Source organism: Halichoerus grypus, chromosome 2 (assembly GCF_964656455.1).
Source record: "Halichoerus grypus chromosome 2, mHalGry1.hap1.1, whole genome shotgun sequence".
NCBI lineage: Eukaryota > Metazoa > Chordata > Mammalia > Carnivora > Phocidae > Halichoerus > Halichoerus grypus.
Window position 1 is genome coordinate 37,985,543 of NC_135713.1, and position 19,263 is coordinate 38,004,805.

Here is a 19,263-nt window from a genome sequence, read left to right on the forward strand (position 1 = left end):
GAGTCAGGTCATGGTAGCCATCTGTTTTTCTTAGCTACCCTGCCTCGTTCTTCTTTCCCATCCTTCCCCCAGCCACAGTGGAGCAATGAAACTGAAGGGGGACCACTAACTGGACTAGACAATATCTCACTTCCCTTCTGTATCTTAGAATTCTCTCTTTCCCTCATCTGGCTTTTACTCTCACACCATTAAATACCTTCTTGGCAAGAATGAAGCCTGTGTCTATTCCTGAGTGTCCTGTTCCATGATCTTCACCACCAGACAAGAGTCTACACAAGTTGCCAACCTGATATAAGAGAGTTGAATACTTGGATTGGCTGCCTTAGAGTTAATCAACTGTGGCCAGGAGGGTGAGATACCAGATGGTTCATTTTAAATCTGATGCTCATTCTTGAGCCAGTCAGCTATAGTCTGGATCCCCCAGTGTCACTTAAAAACATGGCAGCACCCTCTGAAACCCTTGGTTGGAATAAGGTGGTTGCCATAAGACGGTAGTTGCTGACTTCTGGTGAAATGGAATGGCCAACTTAAGTAATAGGTAAGGTGTCTCATATCTACCAACTATAATATTTTATGATTTATCACTATAGAAGTCATATATTAGGAAGTCATAATTAATTCTTTGCAGTTTCCCCTAAACTCAACAGTTTGATCAAGGATCAAACAGATTTTTCTTGCAGGATATAAAACATATAACCACTTACTACCTACACTATGTTAGAATAGAGAACGAACACTATCACTAGAAACCTGAAAGCATATTTAAATACTGACAACAAATATTCTAGGTATTGAGAAGACCCTTTTTATCCTAACAGAAATATCTAAATCCATATATATTTTTTCATCCCTGATTCCCCCCGATCCCATTGCTCAAAGAGTTTAATTTTGTTTGGTTGTTTTTAGTTGTTTTTCTCAAACTTTTTGTTTTGGTAAGCCATCAAAAACTTTAAAATTGGAGTGTTAACCTTGGTGTAGTATCACTAGATGGAAAAGATGTCCTTTCAAAATCTTTGAAAAGATAGTAAAATGGCCTTTCATGAAGATAAGCTACTATATAGAACCCTCAGGATCCTGACTACTCCCTCATAAAAAAAGTATATCCAGTCTAATGCCACTTAATTATCTTTACATTTTTATAAGATACAAATTTTCTTTAACTCTAAGGTCTTAAAAATTCTCATGTAACATTCTGTAATATATCATGGGCTCCCTTCTGGGAGGAAATGTGGTACTAGATTCCATTGATGTCAATGGAATGTAGTCTTTGTGGTTGCTATTGATTTGGTTGTGCTAATTTCTGCCTCTTTAAAGATCCAAATAATAATTTAAGATTAGAGAGTTGCAAGAATACATGGAATGATTAGAAACAATGAAGTCAGCAAGCTTTCTAAAGTTGCAATACTTAAGGAAAATTGTCAAATACGCATGCTCATTCATCTGCCATAATCCTGCTCTATCCTGTTTAACCTTGCTGGTAAGTGTACAACTCCTTGGCATTTTTCCTTCCATCTTTATATGTTTATATTCTCAGAAGTAATGTTCAGTACACCTCTGGCATGCTGGACAGTTCTAAATTGAGTGATGACCTGTTTCTTTTACATCTTCCCTGAGTGCCTAGTGTTTGTGAAATAAAGATGGCCAGTGGAAAATCAGTAAGTGTTACTTGACTTACTTCCATATTTTTTAAACTTCTCCCAGAGTAAGGAATTATGAGTTCCTGGAGCATCACATTTGTCTCTTTCTTAATATAACTCTCAGTTCCATGATTTGGATCGTCTTCAGTTCTCTGAAGAGGCAGACACAGCCATATAAATAGCACAGTCCAAGAAACTAGACTGTGGACAAGGACTGGAAAAGAAATAGTGAAAATTCTAGCAGTCAGTTCCTTTTCAGACCAGTGTATTTGTTAAGCAAATTGGAAACTTTGGCTAATCATAGTATTAATCTCATTCCTAAAATCTTGATTTTTTTGGCCCCCAGCAATATCCACCAGAGTGTGAGTATAAGATGCAGCTGCCATAGCAAACCATCCTTGGTCAGATCTCCACATGCCCTTGTTCACCTTGCCTGCCTCTGAAATATCGTATCTCCCCCTTATCCTAATCATGCCTCCTTATATCTTCTTCTACGGACCCCCCACCCCTTACTCTCAATGTCATTGATAGTGAAGGGATTGTAGAAAATAAGAAATGGGTAAAGATAATTAAGATGATACATTCAAATTATTTTATTTTGTGTCTCCTTGCAGCTCCTAGAAACAAGAATAGCATTGTGTTTGTTCTAATTCTGTGTTGAGATACAAAATTTTAAAAATTAATAAAATTAAAAAGAATTAGAGAAGATATATCATGTCAACATATCTTTAAACATAATAATAATCATACAAAAAATATTTAGAAGTTTTTTTTCTCATGAAATTCTTTAGACTAATAAGAAAATTAAAGGCTTAGAGGAGAGGGGGGTGGGGGGATAGGTTACCCCGAAAAAAAAACCAAAAAGTCATTGTAATTATAAAGCAGGCTTCATTTCATATTCCAGTAAATAGAGAAACCAATAACCTCTTTTAAATATATGAAAGAAATATTTCTGAAAATAACACAAAGTATTATTTTTTCAGAGGAGAATCTTATATGGTTGATTTGGTATAATGGCATTAAACTTTTCTCAAAATGAAAAAAAAAAAAAGAAAGAAAATTAAAGGAATAACAATAAACATAAATGTGCCCAGTGCCCAGATTTGCAAAATCTAAACATTGTCCCATAATTATTTATTTTTCATGAGAAATAAAACACTATTAGGATTTTTTAGAAAGCCCAATAATGAGCAAATCTCTTTGACATTGAAGCTAAAACTGATTGGGAAATGACCAAGAATCAGAATGGAGCATGGCTGATGAATGAAATTTCCACTATTAACCCTTAGACAAAGCTGACTTACCCTCCACCCCCAACTCAGAGTCTGATACAGGGGAAATAGAACAAAGCATTATTTTGTTTTTGTTTTTGTTTTTTCTGTAGGCAGGCTCACTTCTAAGAGAAAACAAGTAAGAAAAGACTGAGCTACCCGTACAGCTTCTCTTTCCAAACTCACCAATCATTTAAGTGTGAAAGGAGACAGGCATAGATACAGACAAGGAGGGTTACAGCTCACAGAGCTCCCTTCCATGAAGAAAGGGAAGTAAGCATTTTCCTCTAAAAATATATAAAGTTAAAACCACATTTTTATTTCCTTTTGGATCCTATTCTCTTCCTTCTCTTGCCCCCAGTCCACAGATAACCTCTACTCGAATTTCAAGATCCTTGTATATAACAAGTACTTGGTCACCAGGATTGTGATTCTAAGTACCAGTATGCTTCCATTTAAGGAAAATATTGGCTGCCAGTTCTTGGGGATTTTGATTATAACATCTGTATTTACTTCAATTACCAGATACTCTAGGAGACGAATGGAAAGAATGTAAAAGATGATGCTGCTAGATAGGAAGAGAGTTTGAATCCAAGGATATTACTGCTCAACTAATGTTCTATGCTGAAAGATCATCATAGTCTTAGCAACAACAATTATAGCTAAGAAAACAAAATTGGAGCTATCTCAAAACAGAAAAGAAAGCATCATTAAGTTATCTATTTCCTCTGAAAAGAAAACAAGCATTCTACTGACCCTTGCCTTCTGAAATATTTCAACATTCCAGGCTACTGAGATTTTTCTTCATCTTTTATAAACAAACCCATGTCCTTTAAAATACTTTCTGATTTATTTTCCTTTTTTTTTCAGACGAACCACAAGTTATATGCATTTGACTTCCATTATTTTCTCTTGATAAACTGAACAAGTTTTAAATCGAACAGAGGTACCAAAAGACTATTGAATGAAGAGAAGGTTTGGTAATGAATGATAAAATGAAAACTAGCTATAATAATTAGCTAGGAAGGGAGGGAAATATTATAAAGAACCATTTTAGTCTAAGTGCTAGTATATTAGGGACATCTAGAAAAATTAGCCATTACATGGTATATGAGAATCAATAAGGCATCTCTTAATCTATGCAATTTGAAATTGCCAATTAAAACTACTGGGTAACTCTAGGATGAGCAATTGTTTTCTTATAGACTTTGTTTTTGATTTGGGATATACTGGGGATTGCACAGTATTTTATTTTGTTACTTAGCTTCATGAAGCTCTTAATTTATTAATGTTAATGATTGACCACTTTTGTGTTAAACCAGAAAGTATTTAGATAACCTTATTTCATCAAAAGAGGAATGTTATAAATCTGTATACTTTGCCTCCTGCTTCTGAGCATTATGGAAAATAAAAAAATATGAAAGGTTAAGGCAAGTTAAAGCTAATACCCCTTTGTGGTCATGGCAAAATAAAATATAGGTAGATCATTTTATATGTTGATTGTGTTCCTAAAACCTTGCATAAAAATCAAGACATTTAAAAAAGTCCAGGCATACTCAATCCTTGAAAAAATATTATAGTTGATTCAAAATGCCAGTAATTACTTTCCAGTCTAAATAATCACAACTTAATTTAACTGATTTTTTCACATGTTGGAATTTTTCCATTCATTTCTATTTTGTGTTACACATAAGTGTGTTTTCACTTAAACAATTTTAGTTCCTAACTACAAATTGTACAATTAAGAGAGAATGGCTTTTGGCTCTTTTTTTTTTTTAAGATTTATGTATTTATTTTAGGTGGAGGAGGAGCAGAGGGAGAGGGAGAAAAAGTTTTAAGCAGACTCCACACGAAACCCCATGTGGGGCTCCATCTTAAGACCCTGAGATCATGATCTGAGCCAAAACCAAGAGTCAGATGCTTAACTGACTGCACCACCCAGGTGCCCCACTTTTGGCTCTTTTTATACCATTTGTACATTAGATAACTGAATAATCTTTTGCATGTTTTTGAGATGCTTTTGTTTCAATCTCAGAGTCACATCTTACCCAGGTACCATATGCATTGTGCCCGTAAATGCCTGAGAAGAAAAATCTGATTAAAAAATTCTGCCTTTATTTACAGATTTTTTCAATGAATTATGTTACTTTACATATAATTTCTTCTCCATGATATATATGAGCCAGTAACACATTGCCAATCCTGTTATTTTTGCTAATGTGCACAAGAGGTGGTTTCATGGATCAGGAAAGCAAAGAGGGAGTATACACAGTGATATGAATTATTTTAAATTTCCTAATTTCTATTGGAGTTATTAAACACACAAACAAAAAAGAAGTAGAATTCACTCTCCCCAGTGAAGCAATAGAAGTATCTGAAGTAGTAAACATGTGTCACACACTCCGACATGTGTATGGACTTCAAAAGCCAGTACCCAAGCCATCCAGAAAAATTGTCCTATTGAATCTGTAGGAGAATCAATAATACAACCTGTTAGTGCCTGGAACCATTTATTTTACAGTTCATACTACCTCTTTGCTTTCCTGGGCCTCAAAAGTACCTGTTATATGCATGCTAAGAAAAATAAACTTACTGACAATGTCTTACTGTCTCACTGAGAAGATATTATATGTAAATTAATAAAATCTACTGAAAATTTTTCATTAACAAAAGTACAAATTTCATTCATACTTTTACACATCCAAAGACTTTGTATCTCACATTTCAGTGTAAATTCTTGAATAGGATGCAACCCTGCTCTGTTCTAAAGTGTAATACGCCTTTCCCCATGCAGTGCTCCATGCTGTGTAGTCACAGAAATTAATGAGTTCAGCTCCCAGGATGCCAGGGCAGCTGGAGAACAGAGTTCTGTGCTCACATTGCTTGCACAAACACGCAAGTCATGTTTCCCACAATGGGGTCCAGGGACTCCTGAGGTTCTGCAGCTTTTTTATCCTGTAAAAAACAGAGCCAGAAGATGATGGTGATAGGGTGGAGGTGTTGGGAAACTGAGACTGTTTAAGAATTTCAAGAGAAGGGACAGTCTGAGAAGAGCTGGCAGAGTAGGCAATTATTTGTGGTGGAAGGATATGGGAAAAGAGCAGATGTCTGTAGATACTACAAAGGAAAATAAACACTGTGAAAGAACAAACTTATGTAGAAAAATTTAAAAGGGGGATTTTTAACAAAGGATGTTTGGGAAACACTCCATTGGAGTTTAATATTCTGGGCAGCATTTACAAAAGGGTACAAGTTCTTACAGCCAGAATGACCTTTATATGAGAAGTGTTCATTTCTGTGTTTATTCCATCCTGTTTCATTTAACAAACTTGTATTAAACACCTACTATGTGCCAAGAATTAGGCCTCCTTGCCTCCTTTCCACCAGCCAGATACAGATACACACATAAACACACACTCACTTTGAAGTTCAAATACCATATGTATTAATTGGAGGCCCACAGGACGTTAACACTAAAGTCAAAACAATTCACCCACTACAGCAAGCTGAAGTTAAAAAGCAACCTCCCAGGATGAAACTTGGAAAATGCTTGAACATCGAGGTGTTTATTTGGATTGGCTTTTCTGGACTTGCTGATAGAGGTAGATATCATGCTGACATATTACATCATTTCTGATGAAAGAACTCTGAATGGTGGGATTGATTGAGCCAGACTTTCTTCTTACATAATTGTATAGGGAAGTTTCAATTGCTTGGAGACAGTGAGTTGGGTACGGTATTTTTTCCAGAAAATATGTATTCCTGTATTTGAAACTATGATACCATTTCCAAATACTTGTGTTGATTCTACATCAAGGCTCAAGGCTCTAATGTTTTTTTATTCTATTTTTATTTTCTGTTGTCTTCACCACGGATTTCTTTGTCTCATCCTTCTCAAGATTGCAATGCTGTAAAAATAATCACTTCAGATATCAGATCAACTAGAATTATGTAGTACTATATTTTTGGATAGATCCAGTTACACTATCAAACTTTGTCTTGTTTAAAAAGATTTTTCTTTATTTATTTTAGAGAGAGAGAAAGAGAGAGCACACACAAGCAGGGGGAGGGGCAGAGGGAGAGGAAGAGGGAGAGAAGCAGGCTCCCCGCTGAGCACAGCGGGGTTCAATCCCACGATCCAGAGATCATGACCTGAGCCGAAACCAAGAGTTGGATGCTCAACCGAGCCACCCAGGTATCTCTCAAATTTTATCTTTTAAGGTAATCATGTACACCAAAATTAAGATCCAACTCACTTAGCCATCAAGAGTAATTGAACTAATTAAAATTTCAGATTTATAGCACTGATATTATAAAGATGTTTCATTATACATTGCAAGTGAGGAAAAGGGCTTTCAATACCAACAATCTCATCTTCCTCTCAGTTTTTAGCCCTTAAATATATAACACATATAATCATATTTGAAAGAGAGCAAGCCTTTCCATTTCTTTTCTACCTGAACATGAATGTTTTGGCTGAAATATCTCATGATGCTTTATCTAGAGCTCTGCAGGCATGACTTCTCTCCTTACTCCAGTCATCCCCCTCATCCCCATTTTCTTAGCCATGGCCACTGTAGAAGGCCTCTTTCCCAATTTTGCTTCTCAGAAGATGTAATTACATGGACTAATAGTAACGTTGCCTTCTACTAGCCCTTTTCAGTTTTAGCGATAAGATGTAGAAATCAAATTAATGTGAATTTTAGGAATCCTGGGGAAATGTGGGCAAATTTCTCTGCTATCCTGAGCCTCCTTCTCTTCATTTGCATAGCAGTGATAATAACACTAACTGTAAGGTTGTGGGAAAATTATATGAGAAGGAGCATGTGAAGAATAACACATAGTAATTATGTTGTTATTATTAAGGGAAAAAAAATTCCTCTTTTGCTGGTACATGTGAAATCAGAACTTAATTTTGACATCTGACTATTGTCTATGTCTTATTTCCCATCATTTTCACCCTATATGGCTCCTTAAGCCCCCTCAGCTTTGTTTTTGTTTTTTGACTTTGACGAAGAATAAGTATGATTTTTACTTTACCTCTGGTACATAAAGTTCCAAGACAACTTAGTATAACAAAATGAGCATCAAACTCAAAAATACAAGAAGCTGCTTTCACTGTTTGTGCACTTCTTTAAATCAAAAGAACAAGATGTAAACTATTTTTTTTGTCATCTCCTGTGCTTCAGTCTCTTTGGTGCCTTAGCAAACATGAAAGAGACTGATTTACAATCACTTTGGGCAAATTGCCTGTAGAATTCTGAAGACAGGAAATGAAAAAAAAAAAAAAGTGCAGCACACCCCCCTCCCCCCGGACATGCCACACAACATGTGGAATAAACAGGCCTAAAAAGGAAACCAAAAGCTCTTGGTCTTATATTGAGGAGTATCATGAATGGCCTTTGGGAGAACATATATTAAAGACAATAAAGTGCTGGAAAAATATTTCAAGAGCAGGTGAACTTGAATCTGACTAATGATAATCCTTTCCCCGTTTGGTCTAAAAGATGGTGAGTACTTTTCATTTAGGTAAATTATGTTACCTGCATCAACATTATGAAAGAGGGTTACCATATTACAGGCTTACACCTCTCAAAGCTTAACAGGAATTGAACTTCCTGGGGATCTTGTTGGGATGGAGATACTGGTTCAGGAAATCCGAGTGGAACCTGAGATTCTGGATCCCTCACAAGCTCCGGGTGATGCAGATGCGGCTGGTCTGCAGGCCAGTTGTTTTTCCATCATCTTCAACAAAATCATTGGTGGTGGTGTTCTGGTCCTTATCTATAGAATGGTCATTTTCAACTTGGGCAATTTTGGTCCCCGGAGAATTTGTCAGTGTCTGGAGACATTTTTGATCTCCATAACTCAGGGAGTACTACTGGCATCATGTGGACAGGGACCACAGATGCTGCTACAACATACAGTATAGAATTTCATAATAAATCATTTTCTGACTCAAAATGTCAATAACACTAAAGTTGAGAAATCCTGTTGTAGACGTACTACTTTGTGTCTCTCTCATATCAAAGATAATCTGTTGCAAGTTTTCAAAAAAATAAACCTGTGAGAGAAGGGTAGGAGCATGTACTATTTAGTTTGGAGTAGAGCAAACCGTGTTTAAAACTGTCTTCAAATATGTGAAAGGCAATTATGCAGAAGATGGTAACCAGCTGTTCTCCATCACACTTGAAGTAGGAGCAGGAAATGTACATAAATGGACCTATGCTAGCCTTCCATTCTTTTTCTGCATCTTCCACGCGAGCCAGGCAAATCTCTCTATGATTTTGCAACCATATTTGTCCCCTTCTATGTCTTATTACTTGTAGAGACCCTCCCAAATCCTTGGGGCATATTTTCTTCTCACTGCCAAGTTGAATCTCTCCCTCCCTTTAAAAATCTAACTTGAAAATTTCCATCTCCATTAAGTCTTTCTTAGCTAAAATGAAATAGTTGTCAGTTCACCTCTAACTTCAACCGGTACACTTTCTCCTTCAATGTGTTTATTCTACAAATATGTTATTGCCCATCTGTGTACAAGGAGTTAGGCTAGATTTTGAGAAGGGATAAGAAAGATAAGGAAGAGAGTCCCTGCTTTTAAGAATTTTCCAAACTAGGGGGGGAGAAATCACACAGAGATAATTACAATGTAAATAAAATAGTATTTAATAATTATTTCTATGAGAGATATTCAAAAAACGAAAGAGGAGGATTTAGTAATTAAAAAGATCAAGGAAGACTTTATAAATAGGTATACATAAATATCTTTTTTTAAGAACAAAATTTTCTCTAAATTAGTACAATCCTGTGCAACAAAGAAACAATAATGTTAAAATTGAAGATTATGAATTAGAGCATAGAACGAATTCGAGTTTGGATTTAGGGTTTATAATGAATAAGGAAAGAGAATTTTCCAAGATGTGTGTAGCTGTATCATGGTTTTAATAAAGAACAGTGAATTTAATTACCTCTGAATGTGCCTTATGGTGCTTGTAATTTTATAAGGGAGTGCTCTTTGGGAAGAATTCTCAGTTGCATCTAGGAGAGGAATGTTTTGTAACTTCACAAGTATACTTTAAAAAGCAGTACCAAACATGGAATTTGGCACCATCCATTTGACAGAATTTGGCACCATCCAGAACCCTTTCAGGAGAGAGTCTCACTTGTAAAGGGTTTTCGTTACCTGAACTTTAAGGAAATTGAAGAGAATTTTACTCTCATTGATTATCTAGTGTGTGTCAAGCACTGAGTAAGCTCTTTAGATATGTCATGTGATTTAGATATATCATGGACAGCAACCTGTGAGGTTATCACCACCAACACTATACAGAGGTTCTAGTGTATTAGGATAAGCTTTCTGTCCACTGCTTGATTGAGAGGGAAGCAGAGCAAATCTCAGGCCTGCTTAGGAAGCCATTTCTGGGTGGAGGCAATCAGCTTGCATTGCCTTCGGAAGCAGCAAGGAGAAAGCTTCCTCTCCTGAGGATTTAAAGGGTGATTCTTGCATCCTTCATAATGAAAACAGGAAAATGAAGGTGTTTACATTTCATTGGTGACCATGATTCACTGTAGGGCTCACTACCGGAAAGGTATCTGTAACCACATTAGGCATATACAAACATGAGTTTTTGCCAGCTCGCTCATATTCTGAAGTCATTAGCTCTGGGAATGGTACAGCTACTAAATTTCTATAGGATTTTGTTTGAATATTAGTACTTGTATTCTTTAGTTGTTATTTTCAGTCAGTAATACAATTAATGCTGTAGACCTTTCTTGCAGTTCTCATTTTTTGAGCATCATTGCTCTTTTTAACATGCCTTTCATAATTCAAAACATTATGGAATCTTAGTTAACTCTGTGTAACTGGACTTTGTTTTCTCTCTTAAAGTTGTTCTAGGCTTCTGCGTATCATTCAACGTTGATGTGAAAAATTCAATGACCTTCAGTGGCCCCGTGGAGGACATGTTTGGATATACTGTTCAACAATATGAAAATGAAGAAGGAAAATGGTAAGCCGGTCAATTTTGTTGTGTTGTTGTTTAGTTTTTTTTACAAGGTAATGGAAAATATTGTTTGGTTTCAGTTTGTTTTATGAATGATACTTCAACAGAATGAATCATGCATGATAGAAATTGCAGTCTAATCATTTGGTAATGGAAACTGACACAGTAAAAAAAAAGGAAAATTCCTTGGCAGTACTAAAGGAAGTGGTTAGTGATTTCTGTTGAAACCGTGTTGACCTCAAGGAAGGTCCTTGTGCAAAATAGTCATTGTTCTGTAATTGTTATTCTGGCAAGGGTTCTTTAATTGTTCTCATTCTAGAGAACAATTCAGCTGGAAGGATTGAGAGGTAGATGAGAAGCTATCTTGAAAGGGTTAATATCACTTCCATAAGATATTATTGAGCTTATATTTTTGGTGATGTACTAACCTACTGAGTTTGGTTTACTGTTTACAATGAACCTTACTGAATTTCTTTTATATGCTTTTAAGCCCATTAGTAATGATTCAGTTCACTTCAGGTATGATTTTTAAAGTATATTTAACCTGTTGAAAATTACACAAAATTAATATTAAAGCTCTTTTACTTTATATTTAACATAATTTTTAGTGCCTCTTGTTTTTTTGGGAAAAAAAAGAACAAGAATTTGTTAAACTTTGCTTCAGTTTAATAAGTTAAACTATTCTAGTAACAAAAAGAATAATCAAAAAGAGATCTATGCCTCTTAGGAAACAGTAATCTATCACTCTACTATATTTCACAAATGAAAAAATATGGATTTTTTGACATTTCACTTTATCTTTTAGACTTCATTTGATCATAAGCCCCCCAAAATGATCAATAGTAAGAATCTGAGTTCTCACATTTTCTGCATACAAATATTATATCCTAGGTACAAACTAGAATTTGTGGAGGTGTTTCACTCTCTACTCTCCTTACAAATATCTTAGATGAGACATCTAATAATAGAGTATGAGTTTTGTATTCTTTGTCCTTCCAACCTATACTCTCACTTACCACCACACCCCCACCCCATTTAAGGTTAGACAGGTAAAATCATGTCTCTAGACACCAGTTTTATTCTTTTAGGCATTATGCCTGCAATTCAGGGAGCTCTGCCTCTCAGAGAATAATGTGAGTGGGCCAAGTATAAGCTACAATAAACTGAAACTCAGTTGGGCACCTGGGTAGCTCAGTCAGTTAAGCATCCAACTATTGATTTCGTCTCAGGTCATGATCTCAGGGTTGTGGGATCAAGCCCCGTGTGGAGCCCTGAATCGGGCTCCGCAATGGGCCTGGAGGCTGCTAGGGATTCTCTCTCCCTCTGCTTCTCCCCACCTATCTCCCTATGCTCCTCCCCATATGTCCATCGACTGATGAATGGATAAAGAAGATGTCGGGGTGTGTATATGTACACACACACATAATGAAGTATTACTCAGCCATCAAAAGAATGAAAAAGAATGAAATCTTGCCATTTGCAACAACGTGAATAGAACTAGAGTATATTATGCTAAGCGAAATAAGTCAGTCAGAGAAAGGCAAATACCATATGATTTCACTTATATGTGGAATTTAAGAAACAAAACAGATGAACATAAGTGAAAAAAAAAAAGAGATAGAGAGGGGCAAACCATAAGAGCCTCTTAACTATAGCAAACAAACTGAGAGTTGCTGGAAAGGAAGTGGACAGGGAATGGGCTAAATGAGTGATGGGCATTAAGGAGGGCACTTGTGATAAGCCCTGGTTGTTATATGTAAGTGATGAATCACTAAATTCTACTCCTGAAACTAATGTTATGCTATATGTTAACTAACTAAAATTTAAATAAAAACTTGAAATATTAAAAAAAAACAATTGTGCTAATCAGTATAATATACACTATAAATTCAATAGGATTTAAGAGAAGGAGGAATTGATTCTTGACTCTTGAGCTGAGTCTTGAAAGATGATTTAATTTTTAATAAGAAAAGAAGCAATGCCACTCCAGTCTGGGAAGCGACATAAGCAAGGGCATAGATTTGAGAAATGGGTGTGTTGGTAAGCAAAAGGGACTGACACAGGGATGATAGAGGAGAAAGGGTAGTGGCAGACCTTAGAAGCCAGACAAAGGAACTTGGACCTAAGCAATGGGCACTGAGAACCATTGTAGGTGGTTTTTATGAACCTTAGTTTAGGAAATTATGTAAAGATTGGATTGGAGAAAAAAGTGCCTAAAAGCTGGGGAATCTATAGGTAAGCAAAAATAGCAATCTGGTGCTTAAGAGATGAGGTCCAAGGCTAGATTAGGGAGAACTGGAATGAAAGAAAAGTGTATCCAAGATAAATTTAGATGAATCATTGGTCGAAGTTTGGAAATGTCAAATGGAGATGTAGGAGGAGTCAAACATATTCCAGAATTTCTACACTGGATCATTGGAAATAGGTAGCCATTTAGAGACAAATATACAGGAAAGAAAAATAAGTTTTATCAGGAAGTTGGTAAGTATGGTTTTAAACAGCTTGAGTATGTCTGGATAGTTGGAAACCTGAAATGGAATACAGATAAGAGGGAGAAGTTAATATATTAGAGGAAATATTTAGAGAACAAAGACTGGTTTTGGTTCCCACTTGCAATCCTGTGCATTGCCCAGCATTTAGCACCAGACCTTAAACATAATATACATTCAATGATTATTTGTTGGCTGAAAAAATGAATTTAGTTTCACTCCCTGTTATCATTAATGAAAAAACAAGCACACACACACAAGTAATGTTAAAAATGGCTCTCCTGTGACTATTATCAAAAACACAAAAGATAAGTGTTGGCAAGGATGTGGAAAAAAGGAAACGTTTGTGCACTGTTGGTGGGAATGAAAATTGGTGCAATCACTATGGAAAATAGTATAGAGGTTCCTCAAAAAATTAAAACTAGAACCACCATATGATCTAGCATCCCACATCTGGGTAAATATTCAAAATAATTGGAATCAGGATCTTGAAGAGGTATCTGCATTCCCATGTTCATTGCAACATTATTCGCAACAACCAAGATTTGAAAGCAATCTAATGTCCATTGATGGATGAATAGATTTTAAAAATGTGTCATATACATACAATTGAATATTATTCAGCCTGAAAAAAAGAAGGAAATCGTGCCTTTTGAGACATGGAGGAACCTGGAGTACATTTTGCTAAGTGAGATAAGCCAGACACAGGACAAATACTACATGATCTCACTTATATAAGGAGTCTAAAAGAGTCAAAGTCATAGAAGCAGCATGTAGAATGGTGGCTACCAGGAGCTGGGAGGAGGGAAAACAAGGAAGTATTAGTCAAAGGACATAAAGTTGTAGTTATGCAAGATGAATGAGTACTACAGATCTACTGTATAGCATATTGCCTATAGTTAACAATACTGTATTGTATACTTAAAAATGTATTAAGAGGGGCGCCTGGGTGGCTCAGTCTGTTAAGCGGCTGCCTTCGGCTCAGGTCACGATCCCAGGGTCCTGGGATCGAGCCCCACGTCGGGCTCCTTGCTCAGTGGAGAGCCTGCTTCTCCCTCTCCCTCTGCCTGCTGCTCCCCCTCCCTCTGCCTGCTGCTCCCCCTGCTTGTGCTATCTCTCCCTCTGTGTCAAATAGATAAAATCTAAAAAAAAAAAAAAAAATGTATTAAGAAGGTAGATCTTATTCAAGTAATTATGCCTATATAATAAAGCCCTAATAAAAACTCAGGACACTGAAGCTTGAGTGAGCTTCCTGTGCACTGATGGGCTGCAAGGGAAAAGGCAGGAAGCCAACGTATTTCTGAGGACACAGAAACTTCACATTGGGGACCCTCCCAGACCTTGTACTATGGTCTCTTTTGGAGGACTCGTCTTAATTTGTATCCAATTATAATAAACTATAATCAGAAGTATTAAAAAAAAGAAGGTAGATCTTATGTTAAGTGTTCTTATCATGAAATAATAATAATAGTAACTAAAGAGCATTGGAGGAAACTTGTAGAAGCGATAGATATGTTTATGGCATAGACTGTGGTGATGGTTTTACAGGTGTATACTTGTCTCCAAACTCATCAAGTTGTATACATTAGCATGTACAACTTTTAATATGTCAATCATATTTCAATAAAGTATTTGTTTTTTTGTTTTTTGTAAGTGACTTCTGTCACTACTTAGCGCCAGAGCTGAAAATAGAACTCACGTCTCTCCACTCCCAGTCTGGTGCTTTTTTCTTTATTAGAACTATATTAAAAAGTAAATGCTGATAATAACTATCTTCACAGTTTCAGACTTTACATGTTAACATACATGTGAGAATTTGTGAGCATTTGAATGTATAAGGATGTCATATTTAATTCCATTTTGTCATTCCATATTTACAATGGTTTTATATAAGAGGTGTGAAAAATCAGAATAACAAAAGCAGTGTGGCCAACTGAATTTAAAAGTGAGCAAACTACAAAAATCTAAATGTCCAAACCTTTAAGGATTGCATGATAGCAGCATATTGTTCTAAAGAGATCCAGGCACTGGTACCGTAAAATAAATTTTAGAAACATGTCTGGATATTCTGTGTTTATAAAATCAGATAGGATGCAGACTTACTTTAAGAAATGGCCTATGGAATAATTGACATACTTGGGAGAACGTGGATTTTGTTACTCAGTTTTTCTCCAGAGGTGGGTACCTTTATAAATCATATTTACTACTCAGGTTTTGGAAGCTCATCAACCTCAGATTTTTAAAAAATCGCCCTGACCCATATTGCATCTTGGCTGAAGTTTGCCTGAAGAAGTGGGGGTGGGAGGGATGGGGTGGCTGGGTGATAGACATTGGGGAGGGTATGTACTATGGTGAGCACTTTGAATTGTGTAAGACTGTTGAATCATAGACCTGTACCTCTGAAACAAATAATACATTATATGTTAAAAAAAAAAAAAAAAAAAGGAGATAGCAGGAAGGGAAAAATGAAGGGGGGGGGGAATCGGAGCGGGAGACAAACCATGAGAGACTATGGACTCTGAGAAACAAACTGAGGGTTCTAGAGGGCACGTACTGAATGGAGCACTGGGTGTTATACACAAACAATGAATCATGGAACACTACATCAAAAACTAATGATGTAATGTATGGTGATTAATATAACATAATAAAATAAAATAAAAAGAAGTAGTACTTGTTGGTCCATTACAAGTGCAGTCTGTGCATTTGAAAAGCATTACTTTAATTCTTTGGAAAGAATTAAAAGTTAACAAAAAAGGGCAGCCTTATGCCCCCTTTACCTTTCAAAAGTTTACTGTGAAGTGTAATTTACTTTATATATTTGGCTCAGAAACCACATGTTTTCTCAGTAGCAGAACACATTATACCTCTGATTAAGATCAGCCATTGTTCATTATGGCTAGCATGAGTTGAAACATCCAAGTAATTGCAATGTGGTTCAGAAAAATTCACAAACACAATTAGTTTAATAATTTTGCTTTGAAGAGAAGAAACTAAAATGTGCTCAGCATTGCACAAACTTTCCAGATTTAGTGGTAATCACCAGTATGGCAAAGTTTCCACCAAATGGGGAAATATGAGGTATTGTCTCAGGGCTTTCCACTCTGTGGCTCCTTTGCTTCATTCCTTTTAATATGTGCATCAACCCTTTTAACTGCTGATCAAGCAACCATTCTTGGGGTTCAGTGACTTCAGTGGGCCTGCCTCTCAAAGTAGGTTTCATGATGCAGATACCTCCCTAGTCAATCCTCCACCCAATATATATCAAAATACGTTGGCTTCCTGCCTTTTCCCTAGAGGACCCTGCTTTATGCCAAGTAAGGTTTACCAGTGAACTCATGTGATTGATGCTCTATTTCCAATGTATGTATGTTTTAAGTAAGGCCTATTCAAGCTTGGGGTAAAAAGATTTTTCAAAGGTTCTATCACATTTTCTCTTACAATTTTAATATAGTATTTATTTTCCATTGTTTATAATATCTTTTGAAGTTTAAATTTCCTCCTTGCTAAACTTGTCATTTCTTTGGCTCACCTCATTTCCACCCCTATACCTTTCATTACTGAAAGTACTGCAGCTAATGGGACTACTATGTAACTTCATTTTCCAAGATGACCAAACACTCGATTCATTAAAAAAAAGGGGGGGCTGGCTGGTGGGGGTACTTGGCACTCTGATGGTGACTTTGGCTTGGACATCAAAAAAGAGGTGAAAAGAGTGTTCATGAGATAATGTAAATATGAGACAAAAATCTCTAGAAAAGTATCTTTTACAGAGGAAAAAACATAAATATGAAGAAGAGGAGTCACAGAATAGCTACTCTTCAAATAAGTAAAATAATGGTCACAATGACAAGAATGACTATTATGAATAGCAAACATTTCTCAGGTTACTAAATTTTATTATGACTGGAGCTTTTTCATAGAGGAGAACAGAGTATAAGATGAACTTTTAGAATGAGTGAATGAGAATCAGAATTAGTTATTTTAGAATGAGTATAGAGAGAGTTAGAATTAGTCATTATAGAATGGGTGTAGAAAAAATTGTTTCTCTCATTTTGATGATCTTTGAGTTCATCAGGTGTTTCTCTAGAGATCAATAATGAGATCCAGAACATTCTTTAATCCTCTTAATCTGCACACACATCATTGCAATAGTGCCATAGAAAAAGCAAAAATCTAATAGAAATAAAATGTAATGAGTTAAAGCAAACTTGCATTAAAATTTGAAATAACAATATCCATAGTTCATGACACAATGTGTCTTGGGTCTTCACACAGTGACCCTATGGGTTTGAGCAGTTATCATTGTTACCATCCTCATTTTCTAGACAGGAAACTGGGACTCAGAGAATGACCTGCCAAGGGTTTAATATAGTGAGTATGTATCAGGGCCAGGACATGGAACACCAGCCTTCTGACTTTCAGCCAATTCTGTCCTGTGACCACAAGGATTCTCTGGAACCTGGACCTGTGGAAATGCCTCCTGTGTCATGCCAAAGTCATATATGGCATTCTGCTTAAACAAAAATGCCTCTAAAATGGAAAAGAAGACTTCACAATTAGGACCTCTTAGCTGGTCACATGAGTCACAAATTCCCAGGTCTGTCTTATTCAGATTCTTAGAGCATTTGATACAACCATTAATTCATTCACTTAGTAAATACTTACTGAATGCCTAGTTTGTTTCTGGCACTGTTATAAGCCTTAAGGGTATATGAGTGAACAAAATAGATGAAAATTCCTGCTATTGTGAAGGTTGTATTCTACTGGGGAAGGAGGGAACAAAAAATAAATAATAAATGTAATAAACAGGTAGGTTATATCATGTCAGAATGTAGTAAGTATTTGAGAAAAAAGAGCAAGATAATGGGGATTGAGAATACTGGAGATCCCTGAAATTCCATAAAGACTATGCTGATACTTTTCTAGGATCTTGTTATTTTTATGCAGCTTGGAAAAAGTGAGACTTACTTCAGATTAAGTAGTCCTGGCCTACTATACTACTACTTTCTGAGCTCTCAGACCTCAGGGCTTACTTCTCCAGAATCCAGAATCGGCCATGGCTCCAATTGCTATTTCGGGTCATTTCCAGTGATCACCATACTGTAGGGGCTTTCTATTGCCCTAGAAATCAAATGTAAACTACAGAGCCTTTCCTTTAAAGTCGGAGGCATGCCACTCTCAACCTCCCTGCTCCAGTGTATACGGAAGCTCTCCACTGTGTTCCCACCACCTGGACCTCCTCATCACCCTCATTTTCAGCCCTTGCTCTCTTGTTTTCAACTTTTGCCTGGGCTGCAAATCTCTCTTCTCTCCTGTTTTAAAATTCACAATAACTTTACTATTAACATGCCATTCAGCACTCACTTTTCATCAATTATCCCAGATTTTCCCCAGCTAATGGTACGTTTCCTAAACTAATCACTACTCTTCTACACACATAATTTGTCTATTTGGATCATGGAATCTTAGCATTGGAAGGGTCTTTGGAGGCCTATCTTACATCTACAGTAGAAACAACTTCCAAAACATCCCTGACCTCATTTTGGCCTGAGGGCTGCCTAACTGGTCTACATAGGCCCTGTCAGTTTAAATCTAAATTAAATCTCTGCAAGCCCCCCACCCAATTACCTCTCTCTCTAAATCTCATGAAATGGCAATTGCTACTGTTTTCAAAGAAAGAAGGAAGGAAGTTAAGGAAAGAAAGAAGGAAAGAAGGGAGGGAGGGGCTCTAGATTAAAACTTTATCCTCCCTTCCTGTTTCAGTTATCTCTTGGTATATAACAAATCATCTCAAAACTTTGTGAGCTCAAACAATATTTTTTATTATTTCTCAAGATTTTGAGGATTGCATAGGTGTTCC

General features: G+C 36.3%; 1 protein-coding gene across 2 annotated transcripts in view; it reads left to right on the plus strand.

Moving 5' to 3' along the window:
• Window positions 1–19,263, plus strand: part of ITGA1 (integrin subunit alpha 1) — a 183,202-nt gene that overhangs the window by 52,958 nt on the left and 110,981 nt on the right. For both annotated transcript variants that reach the window (XM_078066707.1, XM_078066708.1), the window contains exon 2: window positions 10,797–10,917. In XM_078066707.1, coding sequence (XP_077922833.1) covers window positions 10,797–10,917 — 121 coding nt within the window. The remainder of the gene's footprint in view (window positions 1–10,796; window positions 10,918–19,263) is intronic.